Consider the following 27,539-nt stretch of genomic DNA (forward strand, 5'->3'; position numbering starts at 1 on the left):
AATTGTTTTAAATTGAGGTGCTAAGCCAGTGCTTCCCAAACGTTTCGGGCCACTGCCCCCTTGGTTCCACAAACTCAACCCCAGTGCCCCCTATCCTATAAAAAGCATTATTCAAAATAGGGGTTTGCATAAAATTTCAAAACAGTAACAATTAATTGCACATCTATTCAAAATCAAATTAAAACTTTCTAGTTGAAATTTATTCAACAAGACTGATCAACTTGATCCAGTGGTAGCTCTTCAAAGTCTGGAAAAAAAATTCTGATAGTTTCCACCCAATTTGCCAGCATGGTGCTATAGCTTGATCTATTGTAAATTAGTGAACAACACAGTTGAAGGGGCCCCCCTCTATCGCCCCGCCCCCCTCTGCCCTCTTGCCTCTTAGTGCCCCCCAGGTGATCCCACCGCCCCCCATGGGGTGGTACCACCCACTTTGAGAACCACTGTGCTAAGCACTGAAAGTTGGATAGTATGCATGTAAAACACTTGCTCTGAGCTACAGCCCCTCCACCATGTGTCCACCCCATTTTGGGGGTGGGACACATCCACATCGTCTACTTGATACATTCCAAACCAACAGGTAGGACACACAACCCTAAGGCTTGCTTCTGCATCCTGCCAGACAGAGAGCCCAGAGAAGACCATGAATCAGCCCTGAACCTCACAAGAATCCTCTGAAGGGTTGGTTGGTTGGAAAGACAGTATCTTACCCAAACATTGTAATAGATTGCCTACACTTAGACCCTACACCATAAGCAAAGACCAATTTCTCTTGCAGAGAGGCGGTGGTCCCAAAGAGGGGTTACTTGGAAGTTATGTTCACTGCAGAATTCAATATACATGTAAGAGCCTTATCAGAGCTGCTGCCAGCAAGGAACAACGATACCATTGTAACGTGCAGCCTTTTAAATACAGTTGGCCCTAGTCTTAAAGCCAAGAAAATCCATAAACTTTTAATGAAAGCTCGCTCCCAGTTCATGCCAACAAAAACTGCTTCCCTTCTAATATGTTGTTCTGGAAAACAAACATACCCATACTTTGGTTTCTAGGAAAGTAATTTTTTTCGCCATTTAATATGCTGGGTCCCATCTAGAAAAGAGTTAAGCACTTCTGAGCCTCACTGAGGTCAGGCACAAGCCCTGCTTTGCCCCTGTGGGATTATTAGCAAAAGGTCATGACAGGTACAGCCACGCCACACTGTACCCATTTATAAGTGTATCTAGCCTCATCTGTGCAGAATGGGACCCAGAAAAAAGGGCAGAAACCCACCTCTACAGGAAGAGGACCTTTGTGTTGTTCTAGTAGTCACTTTCCCAGAGCATCATTACAGCTTGTACAGCCAAAAAAATTCATTGTTGGAACAGTTTTGCTGGTATTTTGTCATTTTGGTTTGTAAAATTCACTTCCCATGCAGGATATACATTTTTTAAATGAAATAACCATGTTTTATATAGGGTTGCCTCAACCTGGCAATTAGCAGGAGGGTGGAAACATGGTGTGGGAGGCAGCACTGAGAGCACGATGATGTCCTGATTGTACCCAGAAGTAATAACAGGTAGCTCTAGGGATCACCAAAAAACCATAGAGTTTCCAGCAATTCCTAGAGCTACTGATTTGTCACTTCCAGATTGTACCCAGAAGTGGGGTCACTCCCCTTGTGATGTCAGTGGGGGGGGGTTTCAATCTCAATTTTTAATTTAGCCCCCACCACTGCTCTAAGCAGTAGTGGACAACAGAAGCTTGAGGGCAGGTAATCTCCTGACTGGGGGCTTGGAAGCTGTGGATTTTTAAGAAGCCACAACTCATATCCAGCATTCAATGGAGACTGAGTCTACTGTCACATAGCACCATTCTCTACAACTCAGTATCGAGGAAGGGTTGTTTGTTCATCTCAAATTAGCCTAATCCTCATGAAGACCTTGGTGTAGTGGTTAAAGTCTTAGACTAGAATCCAACAGGTTCAACCCTCCACCCTGCCATGAAGCTTGCTGGGCGACCTTGGGCCAATTACACCCTCTCAGCTTGAGCATCCTGAGGTAAAATGAGGTAAAATGGAGGGAGACCAACATACGCTGCCTTGAGCTCCTTGGAGGAAAGGATAAAAATGTACTTAGTAAATGAAGACTGATCCAGCCAGGTATACGGAAAGTTATTTCTGTGCTCCCCAAACCTTGAAGCGCAAGAACAATTATAGGCAGGTGAGCCACAGCTGTTTTTCACCTTTCGCAGAACCCAGATCCTGAGGCCATTTCCTCCCCTTCTCCTCCACTTCTAGTAGCTCTATCCCAAATATGCTGGCGAGGCACAAAAACTGGTTCTACAGGTTGAACTTGGGTTGCACTCAATAATCGTTCTGAATGGAGGCATTGAAGAAAAAAAGGCCTCCTCCTTCTGCAAAGAAAGTGATTGCGGCTTTCCGAAAGCACCCGAATGCCATTTCCCTGCAAACACGTGACCGTGAAAAATGCTCCCTTTAAGAGTTATATAGCATAAAGCTCCCATGCAGAATATATAAACCATTACCTTGCTTATATGAAATTCCAGTTTTCTGATGTACCTTTCGACAGAGCGGATTTGCTTTAGGAGAGAGAAAGAGATGGGGGTGCGTGTTAGTTACACAGCTTCAAAGTTTGCATTTATTGGCTATGCAAAATTGGCCTTCATATTATGCAGGTATTTTACAGGTACACAAGTAGACTTTGATGAACCCGTGTTAACATATCTATGAGTAGCTATGCCAGCGTTAGCAGCATTTATCATTGCCATTTACTGAGCGAGAGCTGGCGACAGGGAAGCGAGCACAACTCAGCATGCACAAAAGCCTTCCCTGCACCTTACGTTTTGATGAGGGAGTGAACTCTACCAGACCGGAGACCACTCACTACAGCATCCCTTCTTATATGCAGGCTGGATTTAAGCATGATGCTGGGTAAGACCTTACCTGCATGAAGAAGAGTTGGTTTTTACACTCTGATTTTCTCGACTTAAATGGGGTGATCTGGAATTCTGCAACCACAGAAAACTCATTCTGTATCTGGAATACATTATGCACCGATTTAAGGAGAATCAAACCAGCTTACAATCACCTTCCCTTCCTCTCCCCACAACAAACACCTTGTGAGGTAGGTGGAGCTGAGAGAGTTCGGGAGAACTGTGACTAGCCCAAGGTCACCCAGCAGGCTTCATGTGGAGGAGTGGGGAAACCAACCCGGTTCTCCAGATTAGAGTCCACCGCTCTTAACCACTCTACCATGCTGGCTTTGCACAGGTACAATATTCGTATTGAACTTGGGTGGCTACCTGTGCAAAGCAGCTATGCATGAAATGCGGTGACACCAGAGAGCCACAACCCAGGTGGAGGCTATTTATTTTAATATCTGTACCCTGCTCTTCTCTTCGGTGCAGTCTAACCACTAGGCCCTTTGGCTGTCAACATCAACTCCCCTGCAACATTGCATGCATAACGACTTTGCCCAGATTTTGAGTTCAGTAGCACTTTAGAGACCAAAAAGATTTTCGGGGAATAAGCCTTTGAGAGTCAAAGCTCCATCTCTCACCATGTAGCTTTGCCCAGGTAGCTGACCAGTTTAAATGAGGTTGGGGGGAGGGGGGCAACATGTACAATATCACATGTAAGTTCTCTTGCCTCCCCAGCATCACATTTAATTCAGGCCTTGATGTTATGGCACGGGGTGGTTGTTGGGCAGGAAAGACTAGACCTCTTCCACTCTCGGTATAAATCGACAGCAGGCAACGACAACTGAAAATGGGAAAGCTGAAATCATGTCGCAGACCACATAAGGCAGCACAGGATCCACAGGATCTCAGTTTTCACGTGTGCAAGATTTCTAGACCTCAGGATAGTAGAGAAGAAGCTCAAAACTTACTAGCAAATTTTGCTAAATGGAGGAAGTTGATGAGGCATGTTCTCTTTTCTTGTCTTCAACATCAGGGTTTTTTTCTGCTGCCCTCATTCTACTCCTGAAATTTGGTTTCTTGTTCTTCATACAAAATTACAAGTTCTACTAGACACCTTCGAGGGCAGTATGAGCCATGCAAATTAAACCAACACATGCAGATGGCATAATGTATTCCAGATAAAGAATGAGTTTTCTGTGGTTGCAGAATTCCAGATCACCCCATTCCACAAAGACCACCCATTGTACTGTCAAAGCTCTTCTCATGGGTTTGAATATTCAGGAAACTGTTAATGAAAAATGTACTGACAAGAAGGGAAGGTTGGAATCTTCAACAATGCCATTCTAAGCAGAGTTATTGCCCTTACAAACATTTCATTACGATATAGTCCTTTTACACAGGTGTTAGGACTACACTGTAATTAAATGTTTTTTTCAGAATGATATTTTGGGAAGTGGATAGGGACTGTGGTCTGTACTATAGTGTGTAGCACTTACTGTCTGTTCCTATAAGTATGATTCTACAAGGTAATTTCCACACTGTTTAACATGTCATGTCATGTTAATGCTTATGCTTTGTTTCAGCCCTGTTACAGATCTCTGCAATCCAAACCTCTATCGTAGTGTTCATTGCATGTCCCATTCTTGTTAATTTGTCTCCCACAGTGTAATCCACCTTGAGTCTCAGTGAGAAAGGTGGACTACAAATGATGTAAGTAAATACAAGTCCATTGAAGTCAATGAGCTTAGAAGGGGGCAACTCTGCTTAGGATACTGCCATGATGAATATCTTTCAGTTCATCAACTTGGTTTTACCAGTTTCTTACCTTATCCAAATCATAGTAGAAAGCCTGAAACAACAACAACAAGCCAAATTAGTACACATAAGTATATCTAAAAAAAATTGCATTATACAGAATTTCTGTGCCTGGAAGGCAGTTTTAATGCAACAGGAAGCAATCCAATACTACTATATGTTTATTTATTTAATTTTCATTCATTTATACCCCACCCTTCTCCCCAATGGGGACCCAAAGTGGCGTACATCATTCTCCTCTCCTCCATCTTTTCCTCACAACAGCCCTGTGACGTAGGTAAGTAAGCAGAAAGTGTGTGACTGGCCCAAGGTCACCCAGCAAGCATCCATGGCAGAAGTGGGGATTCAAACCTGAGCCTCCCAGATCTTAGCCCAACACTACACCACACTGGCTTTTTTGGCTTGATCATTTCCAAACCTTCCTCTGCAGATATCCAGTTTAGCACCTTGTGGGGGGATAGGGGTAGTTATCTGTCACATTTTTCTCCCATCCCTTCTCTGAGGTGCTCAAGGTGGCCAATATGGTTCTCTTCTTCACTTTATCCTTACAACAACCCCATGAGGAAAGTTAAGCCAAGAGAGACTATGACTAGCACAAGGTCATCTACTGAACTTCATGGCCATGTGGAGACTTGAAATTGGGTTTTCCAAGCTCTAGTCCAACACCCTAACCACTTCACACTGGCTGTCTATACAGCCTCATGGACCAGTAGATTAGTTCTCAGCAAGTGCAGATAAATCTAAATGCAATTGAGATTGAAAATGACCATGCAAGCCTGGGGTACATCTCAGACAAATTGCCCCCCTTTCCATTTTCGCCTTTTGAGGCATTGATGCCAATGCCAACATGTTTACATTTTTAAATGATTTTGAAATGAGTGCTTGCAAACCAGGTAACCCTGGATTAATATAAACCTTTGGGCTTCACTCGAATCATAAACTACAGGAACACTGTGGGAGGAGAGTGGCCTGAAATCAGTGCGTGTGAGCTCAAGGTAGTGGGGAATGTTTTTAGTAAACAATGGAAGGCCCTCTATTGCGCCGGACAGGTTCCATGAGTATGATTAACTCTTCCGTTGAAGTCAATTAAAATTTATCAATGTCCTTAACAGTGAATGTGCTCTTGGTTCTCAGATTCCACCAGCTAGGTTGGTTAGAGAGGGGAATAAATTAAAAAGCTTCCTACCAGCCTGGAGTTTCTTCTTGTGTCTTTGTGGCATCCTGACAGATAATCCAATTCTGCCTGATGCATTTCCAGATATTCACTAAAGGGAGAGATGAACCCAAGGTAGAAGTTAGAGGTATCTCAGAACAATTCACACAACACTTCACACAACAATCAGAAGCAAGTTACTAGTACCTGGTTTACATGATGGAGTTTTTAGATAAGTAAACCTAACTTTTCAGTTCCTTGACTACAGAAAACGGAACAGAACTGCAATCCTGAACACATATCAGAGCTTCTAGTTAAGCATGGTTAGGACTGAGGGGGTGAAAATCACTTCCAACTAAGGGCAAAACTAGATGTGATGCTGTTAAATGAGTTGAGTTCCTGGGACACAACTCACTTTCCCAGCAGCCACAAAGCAGCTGTGGGGAATGTCATTTTAAAAATCAGCAGGAGCCAATTAGGGTTGCCAGGTTCCTCTTCACCACCTGCAGAAGGTTTTTGGGGTGGGGCCTGAGGAGGGCGGGGTTTGGAGAGGGGAGGGACTTGAATGCCATAGAGTCCAATTGCCAAAGCAGCCATTTTCTCCAGGGGAACTGAGCTCTATCAGCTGGAGGTCAGTTGTAATAGCAAGAGATCGCCAGCTAGTACCTGGAGGTTGGCAACCCTAGAGCCAATTCAGCTCAGAACTGCAAGGAGGAAGGAAGAGGGGCTGCTGCCACACCCAGCACCATTTTGCAAAAAGGAAATGGCACACAGAGAGGTATTTCCCCCTTTAATAACTCCTATCCTTGCAAAACACAACAAAATCCCCTCCAATCATTTACACTCAGCTTCCCCAACAACAGTGACAAAGGGGGAGCAGACCACAACTTCCATGGAGGACAACAGAGGAAAAATACTTCCTTCCATGCAGCAACAGATCCCACAAAAGCCATGGTGGAGCCTGGTATCCAGACCTTGGCTTTGTGCAGCAAGCCACCTCTGGTTGGGGCCACACTAGTGATAAAGCACTCCTTCCAACTCATGCGCTTGCTCAAGGATTTACTGGCCTCTCCAGTTACCACTCTGCTGCTGCCCAAGTTATTGCCGCACTGAGCATATTTATATCCAAGAATACAAATGGTCTCACACAGAGGTCCTTGTGCATATATCAGACTTGATCCTGCACATCTGGCAACACTAGTGAGCCATAAGCTATGCTGGGAAGGACACGTCCTGGTATTGAGAGCCAGTTTAAACAATCAGCAAAATGGAGTAGGGAAAGCTTTTCCAAGGTAGAATTTTAGACAGAGGTGTTATGGGGGTGGGTATTGTATGTTTTAATGCTTCATCATAATAAGGGGGGAGGTCTTCCCACCAAACGAAGCGTAGCAAGCCCAAGAGAAGACTTCTGGCTAGCTTTTGTCCATCATGAGATCATGGACTCTTTTTTTCTTATGAATGTTGCATCCAATAAATAATACATTAAGTGTAATCTTGGCTTCAGTACAATGACGTGATGTCATCTTAAAATATAATAGTGGTCCTCAAACTTGAGCAAACTGAGGACCCATTTTTCAATTTTTATAATATTTGCAGACCCCCAAGCTCTCCCTTACCAGTATCTGTCAAGCTCTTGAGAGCCCCTTTTCATAATGCATGGGGCAAGAAAATTCCAATGCCCAGGCTTTTCTTTTTTTTTCCAAGCGTGTAAGAACTTAGATGTTACAAGACATTTCAAAAAACAACTGCTATAGCCCAGAAAACTAGCATTCTGGCTGCTTCTAAACTTAATAACATTAAGACCAGTTTATGCAATTGGCAGAATTGAGGTATTCTGGGTGTACCACTTCTGGGTTCATTTGCACATGCGAATGCGTCCCACCCCCAACCTTTTAACGGAATCCTTTCCAAAGTGAACAAAGGTTTTGTATATACTAGTTAGGGATGCCAGCAGCCAGGTGGGACCTGAATTACAGCTCATCTCCAGACTACAGAGATCAGTTCCCCTGGAGAAAATGGATGCTTTGGAGGGTGGATTGTATGGCACTCCACCCCACTGGGGCCCCTGTCCTTCCTAGGCTCCATTCCCAAATCTCCAGGAGTTTCCCAACCTGGATTTGGCAACCCTACCTTTCAATCCCCCGCCGGTGACCAGGGGGGACCTGGCAACCCTAATACTAGTACAGTTACATACATGAGTTTGTAATGTATAATACAGCATTTCTTAAACTGGGGTCCAGAAACTTCACAAGATTTATGAGTCCTTTGTAATTACAGAAGGCAAGCCCTTCTTGGGCCCACCTGGCTACAGAGCCCTCACTTCTTGACAGCCAACATAGGGAGAAACCAAGAAAGGAAAGGGAATGGTTTACCTAGTGCGGGAGCTATCCATGGTGTGGGGGAGCCAGTGTGGTGTAGTGGTTTAGAGAGCAGTGGTTTGGAGCGGTGGATTCTAATCTGGAGAACCGCGTTTGATTCCCCACTCCTCCACATGAGCGGCGGACACTAATCTGTTGAACTGGATTTGTTTCTCCACTCCTACACACGAAGCCAGCTGGGTGACACTGGGCAAGTCACAGCTCTGTTAGAGCTCTCTCAGCCCCACCTACCTCACAGGGTGTCTGTTGTGGGGAGGGGAAGGGAAGGTGATTGTAAGCCGGTCTGAGTCTTCCTTAAGTGGTAGAGAAAGTCAGCACATAAAAACCAATTGTTCTTCTTCTGTGACGCTTGCACCTCCACAGAGACCTCTAACATTCATGAGGAGATGAACTTATTGGCGTGCACTGCAACAATGCTTACCTCACACAAAGTGGGTCTTGTGACTCCACCCAAACTTGATGCCTCCCCATCTCCTCAACTGTTGCTTGGCTATGGAACAGCAACAAACATGCCCCATGTGGGCCACTGCCATGAAGATGCTTTAATGCTCAACAAATGCTCTTGCGTTTTCTGCAGGATTTGTAGGGGCCATTGATCTTGCACAGACGGGTGAGAAGAGACAACAGCAAACAACTATCCAACACGCTTCTACTGAAGGCAACAGAGCCTCATAGCTCATGTTGAGGGCTCTGGATTGCTAAAGGAACAAGGGTGGTGGCAGGGAATCCATCCCATGTCTCCTTAGCCTTCCAAGGGACTGCTAGAGGGTCCGGGGGGGGGGCACAAATAAATACACGTAACAGTTGTAGACTCCATGTTAGTTCCCAGAAGGCAAACCTCTGAGGCTCACAATCCTTCTAACTTCGTGGGTTAATGCAGAACAGACATGAATAACTCAATTTTCTCCTCTGTATTTACAAAGGATGTAGGCGGTGTGGCTTTACAAGATGCAGAACCTCAACAGGTCAATGTGTTTATGTTACGCAGTCTGTGCTTTTGCAAAAGCGACTTGAGGGGTGTGTGTTTTAGTTTCCCAACCGTTACAAAGACAGCTCCCATTTACCCCAAACATCCTGCTCCTCCAGAAATCAGCCATCCACTCATCTCTCAGTGACATGACACAGTTTTTAATTTCTATTTTTTAGGACATTTGATAGTCTATGACTGCAAATAAAGTCTGTTCTGTTCTGACATGACACAGTAATCTTTTAGGCCAAAGAAGAACGCACCCTGTAAACTTCCTGAAGATTTGCCCACAATTTTTCCTATAAAATCCAAGTTAAATAAAGATAACTCAAAACAAGTAGTTATCTGCATCCAGAGGCTTTTCTAGCCCAGAATGCAATTCAATAGCCTGTCCGGAAGGTTTATCAGCAATTTGTTTAGGATTGCACAAGATCTCTGCATGCCTGGGGGAAGGGGTTGTCAATACTGCTGACTTAAATGAAAAATACCCAGGTCAGTGTAGTATATCTTCAAAAGCAAGTCACAGACACTTTCAAGATCTACTAAAAGGCATTAGAATGAAATTTATAAGGACAGTAAGAATAATATATTTATTAGAACCAGTGTTTACAGCGCAGTACGAAGGGTTTTGAACACTGAACACTTTATTAGTCTGGACGTTAATAAAGAACAGCTCCCTTTTTAGCAAACAAGTCTGCAGAAGTCGCCCAGGTACCTATGAGATTGCTTGGGGAGGCTGTGGCTCTGTGGTAGAGCAACTGCTTGGCATGCAGAATGGAGTAGATTCTACCCCATCTTCACACACCACTGAGCAAAACTGGAAGCCTTCCTCCAGCCTAAAGAGTTTTTCTCCAGCTTAAGTGGCTCTTCAGTTGGCGGACTACCCACTTAAATTGGAGGAAAACACCTTGGAGGATGATTGGATCCACCCCATCAGCTATGAATGACTATTTAAGGGCCCATAGCTATATAACATGCAGAAGCCCCCAAGTTCAAAACCAGTTAAAAATTCAAGCTGTAGATAACATGAAAGACCTCCAACCAAGACCTTGGAGAGGGCGGCTAGTCAGAGCATTGACCTTGAGAGAAATGATCTGCCTCAGGGTAAAGCGGCTTTACTTACTGAGGAAACATCTTTAGCCATTAGCTAAATGAAAGCCAGGAGGGAGGGGAAAAGATTATCTCTTTACTTGAGGGTCATAACAGTTCCCGTAGACCCTCTGAGCTCAGGTAAGCCGCACTGTTTCCTTATTCCAAGACTGAACACCTATGGCGATGAATGATGGTAAGAGGCGGCACAAACATGTGCAGATTCCAACATATTAACGTCTCAGAAGGAAAACAAGAGATTCTCACTTTAGTCCTTTCTTTAATGCTTCGAAGACTTTCTTTACTTGGTCCGGCTTGGGGTCCCAGATGACTGCCCCTTTCTGAAGGGAAGGATACATCTTGGCCGATTTTACTGACATTTTGGATCTTGTTGAACTTTTGCCAAGAGACTTTCTGTAGAAGAGACAATAAAAAGGGTGACGATAAAGCTAACTGAGATAATTTAATAGTTTTTGCTTCATCAACCTTGGATGTAACAGAAATTATAAAAATACGGGTCAAATTCCAAAATCTCTTACAAATTGATCTTATTCGTATCTACCCGGAAAGAATTTCTCCTCAGCTCAGTGCAGTTAAATGAGCACAAAATTACAGTCCAAAAGTGGAATCACATGATATCTTATTTATTTACTTCGTTTATCTCCCACCTTTATCCCCAGTGAGGGCCTAAAGCACGGGTCGCAAAAGTGCGGCTCCCGAGCCGCATGCGGCTCTTTGAGCCCTTGAGTGCGGCTCTTTCCAGTCCCACCCATCTGGCCGGCAGGGGTTTGAAGCGCTTCCCGCTCCTTCCACCTTCCCCGAACTTCCAAGGGCCCTCCCGGTTTCCAGCCCCGCCCCTTTCCTCTCCGGCGGGTCGTCTGGTCGGGGGGCCATCTGGTGTCCATCTGGGCTCATCTTCCCGCCGGCCGGCCCGAAAGCTACCTCCCCCCGGGGCCCCGCTTTGGCTCCCCTCTCCCTTGTTGTAAGAGCCGCCTGGTGCTGGAGCCGTCGGCATCTGCGCACCGGCCCACTGGGGCGTTGCCCTGCCCCGGGTCGCTCCTGGCCTCGCCTCTCAGCCCCGGCATGCTGGGCGGGAGAATGCCTTTCCGGCCCGCCCTCCTGTCGGGGATGGCTGTCGGGGGCCCCGTCGCTCGCCCCTCCCTGCTCGGCCCGGCATCGCGGCTTGGCTCCGTCCACGCTGCGCTCCCGCCGCGTTGCGCCGCCTGTTCCCCGGGCTCGGAGGTAAGTGGGGCGCGGGGCCCGTCAGTGTCCGCCCGGGGCAGCCCTGGGTCGGGTCTTGAGGGAAGGTAGGAAGGAGCCCAGGCGGTGGCAAGGAGGAGGAGGTCTTGGATTTGCCACTCAGATGCACATTTTCCCCATCGAGATTATCAAAACTCTGCATTGGGGTTATTGGCCATTTATGAATGGGAGGTTTTGCCTTGGATTTGCCACTCAGATGCACATTTTCCCCATCCAGATTCTCAAAACTCTGCATGGGGGTTATTGGCCATTTGTGAATGGGAGGTTTTGACTTGGATTTGCCACTCAAATGCACAACTCAGCAATAAGCCCCCCTGCAGATTTTTGAGAATGCAGATGGGGAAAATGTACAGTGTTTGTCAGTCATTGTCATGATTTAATTTTATGAATGCCTTACTTACTTTTTTCCCTCCTCAGAGGACATGTCTACCCACTGGCTTTCTTGTCGGTAGACCTGGACTCCGAGGAGGGGAAAAAGTCCCCCTTCAGAGGCCAGCTCTACCAATTGGCTTCTATGGGAGTCCGGAGGCCAGGTCTACTGCCAAGAAAGCCAATGGGTAGACCTGGCCTCCCAATGGGACTCAGCCGGAGGCCAGGTCTACCAATAGGCTTTTATGGCTGTAGACCAGGCCTCCAGACGAGGACTCCGGACGGGGAGAGGGAAATGGCAGGGACTTACAATTTAATTTTTATCAATAAAAAAGATCATTATTAAGTATGATATCAAGTTTTATTCAGTGTACCTATAGTTTAATTAAGACTTAAAACTTTAATTAAAGTTTATTAAGTTAATAAACAGTGTACCTACCTATATAGTTTAAGATTAAGAAATTTGGCTCTCAAAAGAAATCTCAATCGTTGTACTGTTGATATTTGGCTCTTTTGACTAATGAGTTTGCCGACCCCTGGCCTAAAGCAACTTACATTGTTCTCCTTCCCACTGTTTTATCCTCACAACAACACTGGAAAGTTGGCTAGGATAAGACTAGCGCAAGGTCACCCAACCAACTTTCACGGCAGAATGACAATTTGAACTTTGGTCTCCCAGATCCTAGTCTGATACTCTAACCACTACACCACGCTGGCTGTCCTGGCAAATGAGTTTTCCCCCAAACACATCAGTCCATGTTGGAAGGCCCAACATCAACCCCCACCATCTAATTACTGTATCCCCTACAAAGTCATTGGTAGGACAGCATCAGATGGGAGGAGGTGCATAACCTTTTAAGCCCCTCCCCTCCAATCAAAGATGGCCCCCAGGGAGCACTAACTGCCCTGCTTTGAAACTGCATATGTACCCTAATACACTGGTACACATGCAGATTCACAGTAGGCAAATAGTGTTTCTCCTCCAGAGGGCTATTTTTGATTGGGAAAATGGTCCAGGGCAGAAGGCTTAAATGTCCTCTTCCATCACAGCGTGGTCCCAATCCAAATCAGGCCTCTATGCACCTACTAAGTGAGTAGGGTTGCCAACTTCCTTTTACAACTGATCTCCAGCCAATAGAGATCAGTTCACCTGGAGAAAATGGCCACTTTGGCAATTGGACTCTATGGCATTGAAGTCCCTCCCCTCCCCAAACCCCACCCTCCTCAGGCTCTGCCCCAAAAACCTCTCGCCAGTGGCAAAGAGGGACCTGGCAACCCTTATAAGCGGGTTTAAAAAATACTAGGTGCACCACACACAGCATTCCCAGCATTTTACGTAGTTAGGCACTGCATTGTATTGTTTCGGTCCTAAGAAGCAGGGCTTTTGTCTGCCTCTGTACCAGCTCACAATAGGCATTATTTTATAGTAAAGCAAGTCATATTGCATCTAGAGATCCATCTGTTGCATGCACATCCTGCCTTTCTCCGATCATGGAACTTAAGGTGGCATCTTTATAGTTCCCAAGAGCTCTCTTACCCAAGCATAGACCTGCTGAGTTTCAGCAAGGCTAGTGCATCACAACAATTAGAAAGAGCGTAACACGTTCATAAAATCAAGGGCATAACTAAACACAACGACAAAATAAAGCAGCTGTCCAAAAACCCAGGGAAAAAAACCCAGGAAAAAAGAGTCAAGGAGATGCTAATAGCTTTCTGCAACTCCAGGGGATTAGAAAAGGACAACAGGCGATTAGCATTAATTTTAGATTCCTTGGCTTTAACACAGTTTGTTAGGAGTCATGTTTTTATTCCTTTGAGGAAAGATAAGCAGAACACTTTTTTGATGTCGCCAGTCTTTTTAGGGAACATATTGTTTAACAGAACTTTTGGCATCAAAGAATCTGAATCTAGGCATACACTTGGGCAATCCTAAACATTCATACTCAGAAGTAAATCTCACGGTATTCAATGGGACACTCCTTAGTAAGTATGGTTACAATTGTAGCTTTACAGTGCAATCCTAAACAGGTCCTCGCTCAGAACAGGCTACAATCCTATGCACATTTACTTGGAAGTAAGCCCCATTGGGAACTGTGGGATTTACATCCAGGTAAAGATACTGTTTGGTGGAAAGTGCCGTCAAGTCATAGCTGACATGGCGATCCCGTAGGGTTTTCAAGGCAAGAGGCTGTCGGAGATGGTTTGCCATTGCCTGCCTACACCTGGGCTGAGAGAGTTCTGAGAGAACTGTGATTGCCCCAAGGTTACCCAGCAGGCTTCATGTGGAGGAGTGGGGAATTGAACCGGTTCTATAGATTAGAGTCCATCGCTCTTAACCACTACACCACACTGGCTCTGCATAGCCCCAGGTGAGCCTGATCACGTCAAATCAGCCCTGGTTAGTATTTGGATGGGCAACCGCCAAGGAATACCAGGGTCGTGACGTGGAGGCAGGCAATGGCAAACCACCTCTGAATGGCTCTTGCCTTGAAAACACTACAGGGCCTCCATAAGTCAGCTGTGACTTGACAACACACACACAAATAAAAAATATGCTATTTGCCCTGACCTGGATAGCCCAGGCTAGCCCCAAAACACAACATGTTCTTCAAAGATTAGATGTGTCACTACAAACAGGGCATTCTAACAGTAATTTTCAAGTCAATTACAATGGCAACTAACTTCAATAAGATCGCCCCAAGTCTCAGAGATGCAGCCATAATATCTTTGAATACAGCATCCCTTATTTTCAGTAATCACTGTTACAGCACTCATGAATGTGGCCCCAAATAGCCACCACAATCATTGTTACTTGCTCCCTTGTAAATATGTACTCATATTTACAACTTCAAGTACACAAAAAGCTTTGTAATTTCTACAACAACCCTACAAAGAAAGCTATTACAGATCCCACTACACAGACCCAAAGGGGAGACTGAAAGAGAACTGACTCGATCACCTTCCAAGATTATGGTTTAGCAGAAAAGCCAAACTTCCATTTTTTCCTATACTAACCAATGAGTCTTACCCACACAACCAGGTTTAACTCTTGTACATAAAAGATGAAGACTACAAACTCAACTCAATTCCAAACACATTTTGGTGTGTGCAGACACTTGTTAACACTTTTGTGTACAAGCAAGTGCACTCTTGACTGCAGCTACACAAACCTAGTGTAGAGACTACATCAATGTGCACTTACCTGAGAGTAAGTCCCATCAAATCAAGTGAGACCTCCTTCGAAGTAATCATGACTAGGATCAGGCTGCAGAGGAGTGATCTGTGAACCAAGAAGTCCCAGGTTCCAGTCTCATCTTCACCATGAGCACTTAAGGAAGCTGCTCTGTCTCAATTTCTTAACTACACAGTAGGATAATTAATATTTAACCTACCTTAGAGGGCTGTTGTAAAGATTACGAAGATAGATGTGAAGCACTTTGAGCAATCCAGAAACATATTACTATGCATGCTTACTCTGAAGTAAGCCCATTTAAATCAATGAAACTTACTTCCTCCAATAAGATCATGCTACATAGCATTTGAGGGGGAAATGCAAAACAAGACATTTTCTTCATAAGATATATAGAACTTGTTGGGCAACCATTTCAAGCATTTTTTTAAAAAAATCTACCAGTTTCCTTGTCTCAACTTCTCTCTAAATGCTTAGTCATTTTTTGTCTTTAGGAGATCAAAAAGCTCCTTAAACTTTTGCCCTCCCTTCTAAGCCAGCCTCTTCTTTTTATCCCTTTAAATACGGGACAGAACAGGTTGCATTAATTAAAAACCCATTCAACCCCTTGCTAAACATCCTTCACAACACAGCCCTCCCTGTGCATACACGGAGAACAATTGCTCTACTGAGCATTGCTCACCTTCCAGATTAGTAAAGACAACCGGCAGAAACCTTTGAAAAACCCATTGAAAGCTGCCTTTTTCAGACAGCCACCAGGCAACCCGCTCCCCTCCCCCTTACTGCTCCTGGGATACTTGATTAATTGTACCTGGCCTTTGTTCACTCCCCCTTTTAACCATCTGTTTCCTTTTCAGAAAGCCAGCCTTCCCTCCTTAAAGGCTCTGTCCTTTTCTAGCCTCCTAGCAAAGTGGATTTCCACCAATCTGTCAATCAGAAAACAAACCCTGTAGTAATCAAGCTTGGCACCTGCTATGAACACATCTGGGAGAGTCTGTGAATTGGTATGAAGATGGCAGCACAACACGGTTGCCAACCTCCAGGTACTAGCACGTGGGCTCTTTATAAATAACAATTTACTGTGTGAAATTATTTATAACATGCAAATATTCATATGGAAGCGTCCAAGAGTTTGTATTTTTACCATACAAAAAGCTATAAACAGGCAAGACCATTTGTCAATGAACATAAATTAGGTAAAATTACCATATAACAGAAAAAAGGTTGTTTCACCATACACTTCCAGCAAGAAAATAACAACAACAAATTCTTCCACAGCAGCAAATAACAAGCTCAGGGACGCATAACTTGTTATTTGCTGCTGTGGAAGAATTTGTTGTTATTATTTTCTTGTTGGAAGTGTATGGTGAAACAACCTTTTTTCTGTTATATGGTAATTTTACCTAATTTATGTTCATTGACAAATGGTCTTACCTGTTTATAGCTTTTTGTATGGTGAAAATACAAACTCTTGGACGCTTTTATATGAATATTTGCATGTCATAAATAATTTCACACAGTAAATTGTTATTTATAAAGAGCCCATGTGCTGCTGTTTTTGCTATAGCCAAACTTTTCAGCATAGGTTATTGTTTTGGTAGAACCTCCAGGTACTGGCTGGAGATCTCCCGCTATTACAACTGATCCCCAGCCGACAGAGGTCAGTTCACCTGGAGGAAATGGCTGCTTTGGCAATTGAACTCTATGGCATTGAAGTCCCTCCACAAACCCCGCTCTCCTCAGGCTCCACCCCTGAAACCTCTCATGGGTGGCAAAGAGGGACCTGGCAACCCTACCCTGTCTGCAACTCAGCCAGCTTCTGGCACCAGTGGTTGATCCTGCCAGTTTTGCGTGGGGTGAGTAACACTCCTTGATGGTATTGGGGGATCGGGGCCCCAGTTCCTGTAAAGGGAACCCCGATATTTAATTTATCTGCTACCAAATCAGAGGGAATGGATCGTTCCTCTTGAACTATGAGAATTGAGATCACACACACGCACAAAAGAGGCAAGACGCATTTGTCTTGAAGTAAAACAATCTTTACTCTAACTCAGGGTAAGGAAAAAGTCACTGGGATACAAAACAAATAATATCTGTCTACATTCTATGTTTCCTATACTTGCCAAAAGCCTTTGGCAAGGCACTAAGCTTACTTACGAGTAGGCACCCTTAGCAAAAGGAGAGCCTCTCTCCATCCTGCCTGTTCAGCAGTCAAGCAAGGAGAAAGTGGTCAACTACTTTCTCTTCTAACAAAGAAATCGAAAGCAGTTGAACATGCAAAGTAGTTGTATACGTGACCCTCGGGCACGACTGCAATGGTCACTACATTGACCAAATGGTCAGTTACAATATTAACCCTTTAACTGTCTGACATGTAACAAAGCTCGCTCTCTAATACCCAACAATCCCCTTTTCGAGGTTTAGTTACATTCAGACATATAAACACAATGCATCACGTAAGTATTCAAACTGTTGTCTAGGCAGTGGCTTCGTCAGGATGTCGGCCACCATCTCTTTACTTTCACAGTACTTCACTACTACGAGACCTCTTTCTTGTTTGTCCTTTACTGAGTCCATTTTGAGTCGAAGAAGTCTCTTCCCTTTCTTAGAGTTCTCGCCATTCAGTAGTGCTATACACGATTGATTGTCCTCAAACATTGTAGCAGGTGTCAGTTCATCTAGTCCAAAGTCGCGTAGCAGTTCAATTATCTCTTCCAGCTCTGTACATGCGCACTTGGCTGCTATGCATTCTGCTTCAGTTGAAGATGTTGACACAACTTGCTGTTTCTGGCTGGTCCAGGAGATCAGGTTTTCTCCAAAGTAGAACAGATATCCACTTGTAGATTTGCTGTCTGTTCTAGTACCACCCAGACTAGCGTCCATGTATCCTATCAGTTTCAGCTCAGTATTTGGAGTTATCTTCAACTTCAAATCAATAGTTTTCTTTAAGTATTGTGTGAGGTGTTTGATTGCATTCCAATCATGTTCTGCAGGTGTGCTGGTCCTTCTACTTAGGATTCCAACTGCTGCACTTATATCCGGTCTACTAACGTTGCTCAAGTATAGAAGTTTTCCAATAGCTTCTCTGTACTTGTGATTGTTAGGCAATAGTTCACCTCCGTCTAGATCCATATATGAAGGGTCAAGTGGAGTGTTCTTGGTCTTGCACTCCTTCATATTCATGAATTGTAGAAATTCCAGTATCTTGTTCCTTTGATTGATTGAAAATCCATTGTCTTGGTTTCTTTCAATCTCCATTCCAAGATAGTTCTTTACTTCTCCAAGTAGTTTCACTTCTACTGATTCATTCAGTTTGTTTGCAATTTCTTTTGCCGCTTCTTCAGTGTCAGAACAAATCAGAAGATCGTCTACAAAGGCCAAAACAAAGTCCCATCCATCATCCTTCTTCCTTCTGAATAAGCATTTCTCTATATTTCCTTGTTCAAAGCCTTGAGCTTTCAATAATGAGGTTAGTTTGTGGTTCCATGCTCTTGCTGACTGTTTGAGCCCATATAAAGTCTTTTCAAGTTTACAAACTTGATTTTTAGTATCACAGTCCTTTAATCCTGGTGGAAGTTCCATGTATATTTCTTCTGATAAGTCTCCATTCAGGAAAGCTGTTTTGACGTCGAGTTGCAGTACCACTTTATTCCTGGAGGCGGCTATACTCAGCAAAGTCCTTATAGCCGTGTGACTAATCACAGGTGCGTAGGTTTCTGTGTAGTCAGTTCCATACTTCTGGGTAAATCCTTTTGCAACTAGTCTTGCTTTGTATTTGTCAACAGTTCCATCCGAATTTTTCTTGACCTTGAACACCCATCTACATCCCACAGTCCTTTTGTTTGGTGGGAGTTTGGTTAGTTTCCAGGTATTATTCTTCTGCAGTGAGTCTAATTCTTCTTGAATTGCCTTCAGCCATCTTGACCGCTCCCCATCGGGCAACTTTTGCAGTTCGTCCCAACTTGAGGGTTCCACGTGGCTGTCAATCCTAGTGAAAAGACTCAGTTTCTCTGCTGGTATTCCTTTTGTAGTCCTTGTAGATCTTCTTAAGGTCTGAGAGGGTTCCGCTGTTCCATCAGCACCGGGATCAACCCCTTTTGAATCTGCAGTCTCTTGCTGTTCCGCAGGAGCAGGTGGATTGCAATCCCATGCTGTAAATGGAATCTCTATGGTTTCCTCTTCACAAACCTCTGGATCATCAAAGTTATTAATTTGTTGATTATTAATAACATTTCTTTCGTCTATATATACTGCATTCAATATTTGTAAATTGTAAGTCTTAATGTCCATTATCCTGTACCCTTTTGAGAAAGGATGGTATCCCACAAGAATTCCAAGTTCTGTAGTAGGATCCATTTTTCCCCTTTTCTCCTTTGGGATGTATGCAAACACACGAGATCCAAATGCTTTCAAGTGTTTCAGACTAGGCTTCCTGCCATTCCATCTTTCATATGGAGTCATGTTGATAGCACTTGAAATTGTCCTGTTGTAAAGGTAAGCTGCTGTATTTACACACTCTCCCCAGCAGGGGTAAGGCAAGCCTGCCTGTAGCATTAAACATCTTGCACTTTCCATCAGAGTTCTGTTAAACCTTTCTGACAACCCATTGTTCCTAGGGGTATATGCAACTGAGGTTGCATGCTCTATTCCTTCAGATTCAAGAATTTCTTTCATTTCTTTATTAATGTACTCACTTCCATTGTCAGTGAACAATAACTGTATACCTCTGTCATGTTTATTCTTCATCAGGGCAACATAAGCTTTAAACTTTTCAGCTACTTCAGTCTTTGATTTCAACAAATACACATATGCAAATCTTGAAGCGCTGTCTATGAAATGCAGAACATATTTTGCCCCTCCTGCTGAAGCCTTGAGTGGGCCAATCAAGTCTGAGTGCACTTCTTCCAAAATTTCTGCCTTAACACTGCTTGGCCTCTGCACGTGCTTAGGCGCTGTTCCCTTTCCTCTGAGACACACTTCACAACGTTCTTTGTCCTTAAACCATTCCTTAACTGGCATTCCACAATCAATCAGCAGTTGCTTCACTGACTTAAAGTTTTTATGAGCTAGTTTCACGTGCCATTGGTACAAACAGTCCTTGTGGTTACAATCTGCAGCCTTCTGCTCTGCCAATCCTTTATTAAAAGCAACTAGGCACTTTGATTCTTCCTCAACATTATCCTCATTTCCATCAAAATCACTTTCATCAGAATCAACATTGCTCTCAAAATCACTACAAGCATATTCCTCCAATTGACTTGCAACATTCTCCAGGCAATAGTGCGAGCCTACTGATAGCACTGGGTATTCTCTTCCTTTAGAATCAAATAAGCGACATTTGTCTTTTGTTATAGACACTTCAAAGTCTGCATCCACTAGTTTATTCACGGACAATAAATTTTCATCTGAATTAGGCATTAGGAATACGTCTTGTAAGGTCAAATGCATTACATTTCCACAATAGCTTTGAATTGCAATAGAAACTTCTCCTTTCTGAGTGCATAGAGATCTTTCTCCACAAGCCATAACTAATGTTTCATCACAAGGCTCTAGAAAGTCAAAAGCTGATCTCAAGCCAGACACATGTACATCTGCACCACTGTCCAGAACAAATGTATTTACATGCTTTAAATAATCTTTGGTTGAAGCTGTATTCGAGACTAGATAAGCCTTTGGGTGACTGTGCCATCTGGGCTTCCCTTGGCTTGTACTTGGGCTCCCTCTTGTGGACGATTGGGGCTGTTGCCTCCCATTTCCATCCCTCTCCCTTTGTGAGGATTTGGCGGGCTTTTCTTCCCGGCGAGAGGGGGGGGGAATTTCTCCCTTTGTTTCACGTCTCTCACATTGAAACGACCGGTGACCATGCCTTCCACACAAGAAGCATCTGATTGTGGATTTGTCATTTACACGCAGTACAGACACTCCACGAGACAATTCCCTCTCTTGGCTCCTGTCTGCTTCAAACTGTTTAAGTGCAGTCACCAGCTTAGTAAGGGTTAAGTCCTCTCTACCCAAAAGATTCCTTTTTTCAGCGTTATATTTAAAATGCAAACTTCCCAGAAATAGTACAAGAAACTCTTCTTCACAGATTTCCCCTCCTACAGCCTTCAACTCTGATTCCATATCTTGCATTTTCTTAAGGTGTTGCAAGAGGGTCATATCTCCAGACATTTTATTTGCATACAGTCTAGTTTTTAAAATCATTTTCTGGGTTTTTGACACAGTTCCAAATTTCTCATTGAGTGCATTTAGCATTTTCCTGGCGCTATCATTATTCAAAATTATTGCAGTTTCTTCGGGATTAATCGCATTGGAAATCAAATTCATTGCCTGGGCATCTGCAATCTTAAATTTCTTAAGGGCTTCTCTATCTGTGTCAGCTGGCGGGTCCTCATTCAAAACGTGATTCACCCCAATTGCTGTTAAAGCATTTTCCACCATTCTCTTCCATACTGGAAAGGAGGTTTGGGTGATATGTGGGACAGAAACGGACTGGGGTTGTTTTGAATTCATACTTCCCTTGTCGTTGCTCATTCCAGCGGCTCAGGGCTGCTTTCCTCCTCACAGGATCCAAGCGCGGCGCGCGGGGTTAAGTTTCCTGCCGTCCTTTGCAGACCAGGCTGCTGGCTCCGTCACAGGAAAAATTCCCTCTGGGCGTTTGTAAATCCTTTCGTCTCCAGTGAAGATCCCAAAAGCAAAAAAAAAGGTACGGTGTGATCCTATCTCAATAGCCAAAATAAAAACCAACCGTCCTCTGCTACCACTTATTGGGGGATCGGGGCCCCAGTTCCTGTAAAGGGAACCCCGATATTTAATTTATCTGCTACCAAATCAGAGGGAATGGATCGTTCCTCTTGAACTATGAGAATTGAGATCACACACACGCACAAAAGAGGCAAGACGCATTTGTCTTGAAGTAAAACAATCTTTACTCTAACTCAGGGTAAGGAAAAAGTCACTGGGATACAAAACAAATAATATCTGTCTACATTCTATGTTTCCTATACTTGCCAAAAGCCTTTGGCAAGGCACTAAGCTTACTTACGAGTAGGCACCCTTAGCAAAAGGAGAGCCTCTCTCCATCCTGCCTGTTCAGCAGTCAAGCAAGGAGAAAGTGGTCAACTACTTTCTCTTCTAACAAAGAAATCGAAAGCAGTTGAACATGCAAAGTAGTTGTATACGTGACCCTCGGGCACGACTGCAATGGTCACTACATTGACCAAATGGTCAGTTACAATATTAACCCTTTAACTGTCTGACATGTAACAAAGCTCGCTCTCTAATACCCAACAGATGGCTCCCAGTGGGGGCGACAGGAGGTAGTGATTCTGGGGCCCAAGCCTGTACTTTTGCCCAGGGCTGCAGAATCTCTAAGACTGCCCATGATTAAACTCAGTAAGACTCCTAAGAGGAAGCATACTTTGATTACACTGCAACACAGCAGTGCAGACATATCTGAGTGCCAGATGCACTGAAACAAGCGGGACTTGCTTCTGAATATGCATGCGTAGGATTGGTCTGTACAACTACACATACTTCCTTGGGTGTAAGCCTCACTCAGCTCAACCTGCAGATGTCCAGCCCTAAAAAGCTGCCCTCAGGGCCGGAATCCTCCTTTGATTAAGATGTTTGTATTTATTAAAAACATTTAGACATACTGTTCCAAAGCAGTTAACATCGTTAAATAAGCAGTGCTACAATTAAATGCAAGACTTGAAATGCGTGCCTGGAGGATTCCAGTGGCGTAGCTGTGTTAGTTAGGGTTGCCAACTTCCAGCTGATGGCTGGAGCTCTCCTGCTATTACAACTCATCTCCAGGCAACAGAGATCAGTTCACCTGGGGAAAAATGGCTGCTTTGGAAGGTGGACTCTATGGCATTATACCCCATTGAAGTCCCTCCCCTCCCCAAACCCCACCCTCCTCAGCCTCCACCCCAAAAATCTCCAGGTATTTCGCAGCCCTGAGCTGGCAACCCTATAGCAAAACAAATCAGGAGTCCAGTGGCACCATAATGACTAACATTTATTCCACTATGAGCTTTGGTGAGACACTGCTCACTTCTTCAGATACAATGAGAAGAAAGAAACTAATTTACCTCATTTAAATAGAAAAGTACAGAAGGGGAGGGGGAAAGAGGAAGGCGCTGAGCAGAGAGAGGTCGAGCATAACAAGGTGAGATTCTCATGCCTGGAGGAGGCAGCAGAATGCAATTCTTTTGTTCCTTCTATAGCCACCAGGCACTCGCCCCACTGGAAATGGAAAATGGTCCATGGGCTTCCAGTGGGTGTGGGGCAAGGTCCCTTTAACAGGTTGCAGGTCTTGGCAATGCCAACCCTGATTCCAAGGCTGCTTATCCAGGCATCAATAAACTGGATGCATACAGGGGCCCCTATCCCCCACCAGTGGCCAGAGGGGACCTGGCAACCATAAGATAAAGTTTTGCATTCCCCTCCTAGATAAAACCTGGATAAGGGCCAGTGTATCATCAGAGGACAACTGAATTCGAGAAGTAACATTGCAATCCTACACAGAGATACATACTCTCCTAAAGCCATGGAAGGCAGTGGTCCTAGGCCAGTGTAACTGTGTTTAGGATTGCGCTGTAAAGATCCTACTGCCCCAACAAAAAAAGACCGTAACCACAATCCAACAGTACTAAGCGTATTAAAGCCAACTGACTGTCTTGGTTTAAGCACGCCTAATGTTGTGTCTGATACCTCTTGCCGCAGGTTCAAACTCAAAATGCATTCAGTTTGACATTCTTGCAATAAACATAGTCCAGTTAAGTGTAAATAACAACCACATCTGTTTTCTCAAAGAACTGGTGCTTAATCTGCATGCAAAGTAAGGCTGCTTTCCTAGTTCAATGGTACGCAGATTTTGCAATCCCCCCCATCCCCAGAAAAGAACATAAAGACCCAATTGTTGTTGTTGTTTTAAATGCTTTACAGCTGAAAGTAACTGAATAACCTTCAGGGAAATGTAAACTCGCTTCTTTTGAGCATTCTTACCCTGCTGGAGGTGCCTTAGTCCTGGAAAACAGCTGTTTTTGACTTCTTCCCCTTGTTGCATTTTTCCTTACAAGAACTCCCACTACGTACTTCAGGCTACGATCTGTTTATTCAATTTACTGTGAGATTTGGTTGGGGGGTGGGTTTCCTTTCTGTCTTTCAGAGCTTTGTTTAGCAGTGTGTCTTTTCAGTGTTTTGCTAGTTGTTGGGCATCTTGGGCATTGTAAGTGTTTGGGGAGAGGGCAAAACCTGTGTCTATCCCCCTTTCATTCCTGACACAGAACCATTCACGTTACTCACGCTTAATACTCATACGAATCTCACATGCTACTCAAAGACCACGCACGGGATCAAACTATACGTCCATCATCGGAACTCCAGGTATGTAATTTAGCTGAAAAAATAACTGTGGTGCCCCAATCTGGATCAGGGCACTGGCACTAGAGAAAGGGGGCAGGTTCCCAACATTATTTCAATTCCTCCCCACCGTTGGCTTAAACACACGGAACTACCATAGGGTTGCCAACCTCCAGGTGGGGCCTGAAGATGTCCCAGAATTACACCTGATCCCCAGATAACAGAGATCAGTTCCCCTGGAGAAAATGGCTGCTTTGGAGGGTGGCATTATACCCTGCTGAGGTCCCTCCCCAAGCTCCATCTCCAAATCTCCATGAATTTCACAGCTCAGAGATGGCAACTCTAAGCTGCCAATTTACATGCTCTCTCAAACATTGGTCTCAAAAGATCAGTATTGTCTACTCTGACTGCCAGAGGTCTTTCATATCACCTACTACCTGATGCTTTTAATTTAGGGTTGCCAATTTCCAGGTACTAGCTGGAGATCTCCCGCTATTACAACTGATTACCAGCCAACAGAGATCAGTTCATCTGGAGAAAATGGCCACGTTGAACTCTATGGCATTAAGGTCCCTCCCCTCCCCAAACCCCACCCTCCTCAGGCTCCGCCCCAAAACCTTCCAGGTATTTCCCAATCTGGAGCCGGCAACCCTATTTTAATTAGAGGTGCCAGAGATAGAATCTGGGACCTTCTTAAGGTTGCCAGCCTCCAGGTACTTGCTGGAGATCTCCTGCTATTACAACTGATCTCCAGCCGAGATCAGTTAACCTGGAGAAAATGGCCACTATGGCAATTGGACTCTATAGCAGTGAAGTCCCACCCCTCCCCAAACCCCACCCTCCTCAGACTCTGCCCCCAAAACCTCCCGCCAGTAGCGAAGAGGGACCTGGCAACCCTAGACCATCTGCATGTCAAGCAGGTGCTCTGCCATTGAGTTCTAGCCCCTCACATTGTCTCTCCCTCCCCCCTCCCAGACTTCAATTTACTGTGAAGGAGGAGCCGTTTTCATTCAGGGAAACAGAATGAAGATTTGCCTCAATGCCATGGCCCCAGTCCAAATGGGAGGTGTACAGCAACCTTTTAGAGCCAGTTTACACATCTGGAGTTCCAGGTATAGAACCTCAGCATCCAAGCTGGGCCTTTACGCAGCATTCACGGACATTTCACACCAGCGAGTTAGTGATTGTCAGCCAGGGTAGGATTCTTTAGACTTCCAGAAGGCCCTCCAGTTCTCTGCCATGCTCTAACTCAAGGCAAACTCCTTCCCCAATCTCTTCCTCACTTCCTGCTCCTCCTTCAAACTGTATCCTAGCTGCTGCTGCTTCTGTCTCTGAACCCCACACATATTGCTGCAATGCACACAGTTGACCGTCACTGCAATAGTGTTCCTTAATGCCTTCTCTATTGACCCTCTTTCTGTCCACAGCACAAAGGTCTTCCCATCATTCCTTGAATTCTGGCCATTGTTTATGCTCTTTTGAGAAGCTGGAATGTTCATAAACAGTCGTTAATACCAATGGTTAGGGAGTCTCAGGAAATAAACTGTAGCCAAAAGTCTTCCAGGTCACAGCACCAGAGGTTTCAGGATCTGTTTTCCTCAAGTCCATTTTCTCTTCATGGGTTCATCAGACATGTGTGTGTGAGGAACTAAATTGGCCCAACTATATGTTCTGCGCTTTAAATTGACACCTAATTCGTCTTTCTCGGTCTATAGCAAAAGTTCTCCGAGATAATGTAAAGCTGGCTTTGACTTTTCAAATACATGTAGAAGACCTTCCATCTTAAGTCTTCTAGCACACATTAAGTTCTCACTCTGTTCAAATCACACTTTTATATATGTTCTGATTAATGATAAGGCTGTAGGCTAGCGCACAATTTATTTCCCCATATACCTCCTCCAAGCACAAATAGCCCCCTCCATATTTTATCTCTATGAGGTTGGTTAGAGCGAGACCAAAGTCACCCACAAGTTTCATGAATCTGGGCATTTGAAGCTGTGATTTCCCTAGGTCAAGCCTTACTCTCTATCCATCACACCACACTAGCTGTCATTCACCTCAGTATATAGGGGAGGGGCCGTGGCTCAGCGGTAGAGCATCTGCTTGGCATGCAGAAGGTCCCAGGTTCAATCCCTGGTATCTCCAGTTAAAGGGACTAGGTGATGTGAAAGACCTCTGCCTGAGACCCTGGAGAGCAGCTGCCAGTCTGAGCAGACAATTCTGTCTTTGATGGACCAAGGGTCCGATTCAGTATAAGGCAGCTTCATGCGTTCATGTGTTCATGTATATCCTGTCGAACTTAATGGGAATAAGTAGGATTTGGCTGTTCGGCATGTTTAAAAACTGTTAAGAAAGAGACAGCTGCTTTCAATAGCTGCTTAGGAAAGGGAGATGAATATTCCCTTCCCAAATGGTTCCCTGTTCAGTAATGTTGAATACTACAGTTACGCTCTTCAGCGCTATCCTGAAGAACAATTTTGCAATTCAAATAGTCGAGCCAGATTAAGGGTTTGACCTCCATGTCGTGTCAAACAATAGGAACAATATGAGGCTAAAGAATTCTGGGAGGGAAGGAACTAGTTAGTACTCGTAACTGCAACTTACGATAATTTTCGGCTATGCGCTGCACTGAATCCAGCAAATGAGCAGCTCCTGCTGATTCTTCCTCCCTCCGCAGGAGAAACAAATGTTAGCTTCACCGACATGATTCCTGGTTAGTGGGACTCTCACGTCTAGAGACAAAAGGAAAACAGGCATGTCAAAGGATTAGATAGTACTTGGGAATAAATAATAATAATAAATCCATAAATAGGGTCTATTGATTACTATATGAAGCTCCAATGAACACATGAAGCTGCCTTATACTGAATCAGTCCCTTGGTCCATCAAAGTCAGTATTGTATACTAAGACCGGCAGCGACTCTCCAGGGTTTCAGGCTGAGGTCTTTCACATCACCTACTTGTCTAGTCCCTTTAACTGGAGATGCCAGGGATTGCACCTGGGACCTTCTGCATGCCAAGGTCTACAAA

General features: G+C 44.4%; 1 protein-coding gene across 1 annotated transcript in view; it reads right to left on the reverse strand.

The window, feature by feature from the left end:
- RIPOR3 (RIPOR family member 3) overlaps window positions 1-27,237 on the reverse strand; it is a 79,196-nt gene extending 51,959 nt beyond the window's left edge. Inside the window, exons 1-5 of the mRNA XM_056844617.1 lie at window positions 27,114-27,237; window positions 10,589-10,735; window positions 5,921-5,999; window positions 4,745-4,768; window positions 2,524-2,577 (exon numbers count right to left, since the gene is read on the reverse strand). Coding sequence (XP_056700595.1) covers window positions 2,524-2,577; window positions 4,745-4,768; window positions 5,921-5,999; window positions 10,589-10,735; window positions 27,114-27,214 — 405 coding nt within the window. The 5' untranslated portion in view covers window positions 27,215-27,237. The remainder of the gene's footprint in view (window positions 1-2,523; window positions 2,578-4,744; window positions 4,769-5,920; window positions 6,000-10,588; window positions 10,736-27,113) is intronic.
- Window positions 27,238-27,539: the final 302 nt, after the last annotated feature.

The sequence above is a fragment of the Euleptes europaea genome, chromosome 2, assembly GCF_029931775.1.
Source record: "Euleptes europaea isolate rEulEur1 chromosome 2, rEulEur1.hap1, whole genome shotgun sequence".
Lineage (NCBI taxonomy): Eukaryota > Metazoa > Chordata > Lepidosauria > Squamata > Sphaerodactylidae > Euleptes > Euleptes europaea.